An 8,826-nucleotide genomic window follows, 5' to 3' on the forward strand; every position below is an offset into this window, starting at 1 on the left:
ACAGTTCTAGGCAGGCATGAATTTAATATTAATCTGAATGCACCAGTCTAAATACTAATTTCTGCATATGTATGATAGGGGATATTTCTCAGACACGGGTTTCTGCTGAAATAATAACTCAACAGTTTGCTGTGAAAGGATAATGACAACAAAATGAAACAAGCTGATCAATGAATTGACAAAAAGGAATATTATTAATTGTTACTTTAACCATATAACACAGGACCAGTTATTGTCACAATGCCAGTTTACAAATATATTTGGTACAAAAATTAAATATACAACCCCAAGGCCTGTAGCTATTCTCAGCTTCATATTCTGCCAGGTGAACTTAATGTTGCCACACACATTATTAATTATTACAGAACTTGTAAAATCTACTGCATCATCTCATCCCAGCCATTAAATCAAGAGGAGTTTGATTTTAAAGGCTAGTTTGAAGTATTTACATCTCATTGTCCAGTAACATTTAATGGAAGGATTGGTTCTGCCAGAGTTTCCTCTGGCAGATTCTTTTTCATTTATCAGCCTTCAGCACCGATGGAATCTTAAGTGCCCAGCAGTTCATGTCGATTTCCTTTCTATTGAAATTGTCCCAAAAATAGGTGTGAAATTGGCCTTTGTTGGTCGCACAAAGATAATGGTGGCTTACACAGTTGACTGTCAAAGGTCTCAGTGAGACTTTTAATAATGAAAGAGTTTACCTTGGACTATGTTTGTACTTACATTAGATTGCACATAAAGGTTCTTATTAGAGCTCTTTAGGAATGTCGTAATACTTGAAAGTCATATCTAATGTGTTTTGTGTGGTAGTTTTCTTCAACTCCCTACATTTCACAGATCGTGTTGACTCTGATATGTTGTAGGTTGTAAATAGGTGGTGGGTGGGTGTTTGTTTATATTTTTCATGTTTTATGCTTTGGAGTTTAGTTTAAAAGTAGACCAACCCTGGAGAGAGACTAAGTTGATTGAACATAATTTGGAACTGAAGTGCGATGCTATAAATCTTCAGTTCTTCAGGCCATTAAAAAACTGAACAATTATAGTAAATGGATATTTGGTCACATATATCAAGTCTTCTCTGAACTTATCCAGAATTACAATATAAATGCAGATCTTTGTGCAGTAACTCAGGAGCTGAAGCATGAAGCCTATTTCCCTTACAAACCAAGGGAGATATTTTGGCATATTTCCCAACCAAGAAATCTGGTTCCATATAGAATAGAACATATACATGAACCACAGCAGCATAAAATTCCCTGACAAAGCAAACAGAAAATTCATGCTTTTTCTTAGACTTTCGATATCTTGATCACTTGGATGCTCCTCAATGCTGGCATTCTGCAATTCTCTGTTAGTCAATATAATATGTCTGATGGTTAAAACGTTGAGCAACAGGATCAGAACAAATGGGATTCCGGGTGACAGAATATAATGAATAATTACAATCACACCCCACACGGTTGAATCCAAAGCTGCATTCCTTTCATCACAAAACAAAGGCACATTCCGAAACCGATAAGTATCGGCCAACATGAAGTACCAGATGGTGTTCAACAAACTAAACAGTGAAACCATTGCTCCTAAAACCAGAACTGCTGTTTTATCAGTGCAATATTCAGTTTTCAGACTTTGCCAACCAATGGTCACAAATTGATCAAAAATAAAAGCGACTGTGAACCAGACAGAACAATCTGTGGCTGCATTAAGCAGTATAGCATGGTTGTTACACAAGGGGATGGAGTACATGAAACTGAATTGACTCTCATAATGTGTAGGAATGTGTCTTAATATCAGATCGGAGAAAATTACCAGTAAATCTGCCACTGTCATAGCCATCAGGTACCGATTGATATGTTTGGAGAGACCACATTTTTCCCGATACAGGATCAAAATCACCAGTAAATTACCTGTTTGGAAGGAAAATAAACAGGGAAAATATACATCAACCTTGGAGAGAAGCAAGTGGTTTGATAGCTTCTTTTCAAATTTCTGGCTTAGTTGCTACATTCAATGTTGGGATTCAATGATTATACTTGTGACAGAGCTTTTACGTTTGAGAAAATATGTAAGTCAAAACCAAAACAATCATCTGGAAAAGGATGAAATTAAACATCACTAATAATGGGAAGGTAATTTTTCAGTTCATTTTATAGGATGTAGACATCACTGGCTGGGTCAGCGTTTATTGCCCATCCCTCCTTTTCAGTGGGCATTTGAGAGTCAACCACATTGCTATGCATCTGAAGTCACATGTTGGCCAGATCAGACAAGGATGGCAGTTTTCTTTCCCTAAAGGACACGGTGCACCAGACAGGTTTTACAATAATTGACAATGGTTTCACAACCATCATTATTAGATAGAATCCCTACAGTACAGAGGGAGGTCATTTAGCCCATCAAACCTGCACTGACAACAATCCCACCCAGGCTCTATCTCCGTAATCCCACATATTTATCCTGCTAATCCCCCAACACTAAGGGAAAACTTACCAGAGCCAATCAACACATCTTTGGAGTGTGGGTGGAAACCAGAGCCCAGAGAGAAAACCAGATAGACATGTGGAGAACATGCAAACTCCACACAGACAGCTTACCCAAGGCAGGAATTGAAGTTGGATCCCTGGCTCTGTGAGGCAGCCGTATTAAACACAATGCTATCGATTTTGGTGCAGTATTCCATACCGTTTTGTAAATATTTGTATGATTCTTGGATTTTTTTAGACAAGAACTCTGAATTCCCTTGCAAACATTAATACATTATTTAGATGTAATATAGTTATTGATTTGGTCTTTGCAAATACAGTCCATGTCAGGCGATTGCTATGACTTTTGATGCAGCATGTAGCTGCCAATGCATATATTGAATTTGTGTTTGAATCTGCCTTAAGCATTTGGAGTATCTGAATCTCTAGTAGAGACAATTCTATGCTCGAAGCCAGACATAGATTGAAACATTTTTCTCTCTCCTGACAAATCAAAAATAGTGAATGAGCTTTGAGACTTGGAAAATCAAATACTGAACTCATGAGTAAGATGTACTTACAAAAGTCAATTTAAATGTTATTGCAATATCGATCTTACCTGAAGGGCTGGAATATTCAAAGATGTAATTTAGATTCAACCTGAAAGAGTATATTCAGTGCACAGATGTTTTCCTAAACTGTGGATCGTCCAGATTTTCATTATCCACTGCACTCCTACAACAAATTCTCTGATCGTGATCTTCTAAATTGTTCCAGAAGTTTGGCTGACTGTCAAGGTTCAGCATTCTATCTTTTGTCTCAAGAACAGTACAGTCTTTTGGACTCAACATCAACTTCAAAAATTTCAGATCCTATCCACAATTCCCATTTTTTAAATTATTTTAGAACTGCAGGTAACTGCAGGTACGATTTCGCTTTAGGCCCCCTCTGGGCTCCATCTTTGTCCCTTTACATGTCCTACTACCAGCACCTTTTGTCAGAAACTTTCTTTCTTCCATACCAGCACACCACCTTTCATTTAATCCACCCTCCTCTTTCCCTGTCGAAGTACTTGCTTCAACCTTGTTGACTTCTTCAGCTTTTTCCAGTTCCATTGAATGTCTCACTGTCAACCGATGACTGCAAGATCTCCTGTGTTTTAGGAGAAATTCCTGCTTCTGTCACATTTGCAGCATCTACAGCATATTCCTGATTTCCCCATGTAACATCGCATGTTACCCCATCCCCTTGATAGCGATCACAATCAATGCATCTCCTGATCTGAGTCACATATCACCTATCTTATGGATTCCTCTTCATATTTTCTTCACATTTACAGGACTACCTGTAAATATATCTTTCTTTCCAGTCATGCCTTGTCAATGCATTTCCGATTTCAAGGACTGTCTGTTAAATGATTATCTCCAGGAAGACTGGAGAACATATTTTCATGTTCTTTGGTGTTCTGTGCCAATGTATCTCACTCCACAGGGTATTCCTATTGTGCACATTCAGCAGAATCGCTAATCCTACATTATCCATTTTCAGGACCACTGCATGCAAGTCCCATCCCAGCTATCCAAATGATAGCAAATAACAATGTTACAGTAAAGGAAAGATTGTATCATCACTTGAGATTTACCCAAAAGCCCAATAGATTTATGGATGTAAGTATGAAAGACAAACAATAATGCGGTTAAACAAGGTTTATGCAATTGACAGCAGGATATCGAGACATACCAATGACACAAATGGCAGCAAGGAGCGGATAATAAATCCTTTGAATATTATGAAGCACTGTCAGTATCCGAAAATCTGCTGATTGTTGATTGTGAAAGTACATTGCTGTATAATTCTGTTCTATTGCATCCAATTGCGGATCCATTTTTGGGAGCCTCCAATGAAGTGATGTCAGCGTCTGATCCGGTGTTGATTTCACTGTGGAGCTGGTAATCCCTGCTAGTACTAGATACTCCAACTGAAAATGTGGCGTATTGAAGGAGTCTCTTATATACAGCAAAAAGAAACCTTTCTGTGATACCCCACCCCAGGAACATCATGTTTTATAAGACAGACTGAGAAATCTGTAATGTTGGGACACTCATTTAGTCCAATAAAATGTAACAGTTAATTTGCAAACAAGTAACGACTGATATCAGGAACATTTCTGCATTCTCACTACCTCAGGAACATTACAGAATATTAGCACATACTCGGGGAGTCCTCAGAATTTCTTGCAGAACCCACGTTAAAAAAATTCACTCAGAAACCCATAGCAATACTGAATCCCAATTATGTACGTTCTGTAATAATGGTGAGTCACTAAACAAACTTTCTATACATACTGATACTGACGTTGGAACATTCAGTATTTACTGAAAATCATGCAGTAACATTTTGAAATAATAGTAACCTCCCAGGGACCTGTTGTAAGCCATGAAACAGTTCCCAAGGCTAATTGCAAACCTTGGTTCATTCCATTTGTTTCCAGCTAGATACACATTCCCAAAATCATTCTATAAATATAATAATTCTGAGAGTCCCTCTAAGTTCATTGTCTTATTCAGAAAATGCTTTTGAGAAACTGACAGACTCCAGAATTATTCGTCACCATTTGTACATCACAATCGTCCTTCCAACCTTAATGGAATCCCATGGTACACCTATAAGTATTGGCAAAAGTCATAAATACTGTGACACTCTATGAACGCTGTGAACATGGTAGTCATCCTTTGATGCAATAAATGATGGCCAGCCAGCGAAGACCATGCCTCTGGAATGAATAATAAAGTGCATTTTTAGTCCAGGGACTGTCTGTAAAATACTCTCTCTCTCTCTCTCCTTCTCACACACACACACACACACAGAACATATACAATCACACACTCACGTGCACACAAAAACAATCTCTCTCACACACACACAAACATGCACACAAATACACACACATACGTGCTCATGGTGTAGGGAGTGCTCATGGTGAAAGAGATGGATAGGATAGAGGTAGAGAGATTCTTCCCGCTTAGAAACGACAGCAGGACTGGAGGGCACAGACTCAAGATAAGGCGGGGGGGGGGGGGGGGGGGCGGTCAGTTTAGAACGGAGTTGAGGAGGAACTTCTTCACTCAAAGGATGGTGAATCTCTGGAATTCTCTGCCCGTTGAAGTGGTGGAGGCTACCTCACTAAATATATTTAAGTCACGGGTAGATAGGTTTTTGACAGACAAGGGAATTAAGGGTTATGGGGAGAAAGCGGGAAAGTGGAACTGATCCACTTCAGATCAGCCATGATATTATTGAATGGTGGGGCAGGCGCGAAGGGCTGGATGGCCTACTCCTGCTCCTATTTCTTATGTTCTTATGTAACATATTGGCATGAATTGAAGATTGGCTAGCTATCAGATAACAGAGAGTTGGCATAAATGGATATTGTTCTGGTTTACACGATTTGATGAGTGGTGTGTCACAGGATCAGTGCTGGGATCTCAATCTTCTACAAATGGCTTGGATGAAGGACCTGAAGGTATGGTTGCTAAATTTGCTGATGAGACAAGATAGGTAGAAAAATAAGTTGTGAAGAGGACACAGAAAAGTGACTGAGCAAAACTCTGGCAAATGGAGTATAATGTGGGCAAATGTGAAATTATGTGTTTTGACAGGAAGAATGAAAAAGTTTATTTTATAAATGGTGAGAAATTACAAAGCTCTGATGTGCAGAGGGATTTGGGTATTCTAGCACGTGAATCACAGAAGACTAGTACACAGCTACTGCAAGTATTTAGGAGAGCTGATATAATGTTTTCATTTATTGTGAGAGGAATTGAATACCAGGGAATTGTGCTTCAGTTGTTGGGGCACTGGTAAGGCCACATTTGGAGCCCTGTATATATTATTCATCTCCTTATTTGAAGGCAAGGTGACTCATTTCAGTGAAGGTTTACTAGACTAATGCCAAGAATTGTTGGGTTATCTTCTGAGGAAGGGTTGGAGAGGTTAGAATTTTACCCATTGGAGTTTAAAAGAGGTGACTTGATCAAAACATTTAATATCCTGAAGGGTACTGACAAAGTGAATGTGGACAGGATGTTTCCTCTTGTCAGAGAATCTAGATTAGTGGTCACTGTTTAAAAATAAGGAGTTGCTCATTTAAGGTAGGGATGAAGAGAATTATTTTTTCTCTCAGAGGTTATGACTGTCTGGAACTCTTCCTTAAAAGGCAGTGGAAACAGAGTTTTTAAATATTTTTAAGGCAGAGTTAAGATAGATTCTTGATTAACTAAGGCTGAAAACTTCAGGGGTATCCAGGACTCTGGGATTAAAGTTATAACCAGATTAACCATAGTCTTATTGAATGGTGGTGGAGACTCAAGGGGCCGAGTGGCCTACTCCTGCTCCTAATTCATAGCTTCATATATTTGTGTGTTCATTGCCAAATCTTCCTTTATTTCTTTCCCATGCTTTTTGTAGACACCCAGATGGACATTCCTTGATAGAGATACCTAAAGAGATTTTGACTCCTTTTCCACAGAATGGCTAAGTGGGAGTAAAGTAGTATTGTACAATAACATTAAATATAGATGCATAGAAACTAAAAGCAGGAGTAGGCCTTTGGCCCTGCGATCCTGCTCCGCCATTCATCTTGATCATGGCTGATCATTGAATTCAATATTCTGTTCCCCCTCTCTCATTATATAATAAAACACTTTTCACGTTTAATAATTGCTTTTCTCGTTGTTGTTAAAACTAATTTGCAGTCCTGTGACTCCACGTTAAGCATTACAGTCTTTTGAACCGTGGTTCCACTCTTTGACCTTCCTGTCCAGTTGCAATATCAACTGGGATTGTTCACAGATTTATTGTTAAACGGTGGTATCTGTGAATCATTAAAAAAGAGTAAGTGGGTACTGAGGTATTGGACAAAGGCATTGGAGTTACTGTGAGGTCTATTGCACAGGTTATCATACAAAATGCCAGTGGAAATTGTGAGGAGTTTCCTAAAGATGGAAGATGCAACTTTGACTGGGTTGCAGGAAATAAATAAGTGAGATGAATTGGCACATTAATTGGAGTTGGGATTACATGCAGAGTTAAGGAAAGGTGAATTACTGGAAGCGTAGCAAAACATAAGAACATAAGAAATAGGAGCAGGAGTAGGCCAACTAGCCCTTCGAGCCTGCCCCGCCATTCAATAAGATCATGGCTGATCTGTCATGGCTCAGTTCCACATTCCCGCCCTCTCCCCATAACCCTTAATCCCCTCTCTCATCAAAAACCCATCAACCCGCGTCTTAAAAATATTTAGCGAGGTAGCCTCCACCACTTCAACGGGCAGAGAATTCCAGAGATTCACCACCCTGTGAGTGAAGAAGTTCCTCCTCAACTCTGTTCTAAACCGTCCCCCCTTTATCTTGAGGCTATGCCCCCTAGTCCTACTATCCTTTCTGAGCGGCAAGAGTCTCTCCACCTCTATCCTATCCATCCCATTCATCATCTTATACCTCTCAATGAGATCTCCCCTCATTCTTCTAAACTCTAACGAGTACAAGCCTAATCTATTCAGCCTCTCCTCATAGCTCAACCCCCTCAACTCCGGAATCAGCCTGGTAAACCTCCTCTGCACTCCCTCCAAGGCTAAAATATCCTTGCGCAAGTACGGCGCCCAAAACTGCACACAGTACTCCAGCTGCGGCCTCACCAACGCCCTATACAGCCGCAGCAAGACCTCCCTACTTTCATATTCAAAACATTTCTTATATTCGAAACATTTTTAAAAAATACTAGAGATGCCAGATAGAGAGAGTACTTCGAAAAGCGAGGAAATTGAATGAGCTAAAATTCAATTATGAATAAAATAATTACAAATGCAGGGAAAAGAAAAAGCAAAATAAATAGAAACAAAAAATCTTGAAGTTGGGATGCCAGAAAAGCAAAAAAAAGGGAAAGAGAGCAAAGAGAGCCACTGAGAGCTTTTCAGAGGGAATTGGAAACGGAGAATTAGCAATGAAAGAAAGGGAATGGGAAAAAGAGAGAATTTTGGCTTAAAAATGCTGGCAGTTAAAGAGACACCCGGACAAGTAGATGAAGGAAATAGTTCCATATGTGAACGAGGTGGGGAAGTATTTAAATGTATACAAGTTCTTCCAAAATGTGATGGAAAGGATGTGGAAATATTCGTTTTTTTTTGAAAAGTTGGCTAAACAGATGAAATGGCCAAAGTAGACTGATAGGTAGCGCTCGTGTGGTGTGTGCATCATTGTTGGAAGAGGTATGTGTAGATTTTGATGCAGTAATGAAATCTATCCCAAGGCATACTGATAGAATTGTGTAACGCAAGAAAGCAGCCACGACAAACTCATATTGA

General features: G+C 39.3%; 1 protein-coding gene across 1 annotated transcript; it reads right to left on the reverse strand.

Moving 5' to 3' along the window:
* Window positions 1-1,008: 1,008 nt before the first annotated feature.
* On the reverse strand, window positions 1,009-4,350 carry LOC145361395 (uncharacterized). Its single transcript, XM_080217103.1, has 2 exons — window positions 4,206-4,350; window positions 1,009-1,910 (listed from the first exon to the last, which is right to left on the reverse strand). The coding sequence occupies exons 1-2, from the start codon at window positions 4,348-4,350 to the stop codon at window positions 1,009-1,011; spliced, it is 1,047 nt and encodes a 348-aa protein (XP_080073229.1).
* Between the last annotated feature and the right edge of the window lie 4,476 nt (window positions 4,351-8,826).

This window comes from Carcharhinus amblyrhynchos, chromosome 34 (assembly GCF_965287045.1).
Source record: "Carcharhinus amblyrhynchos chromosome 34, sCarAmb.v2.hapA, whole genome shotgun sequence".
Classification (NCBI taxonomy): domain Eukaryota; kingdom Metazoa; phylum Chordata; class Chondrichthyes; order Carcharhiniformes; family Carcharhinidae; genus Carcharhinus; species Carcharhinus amblyrhynchos.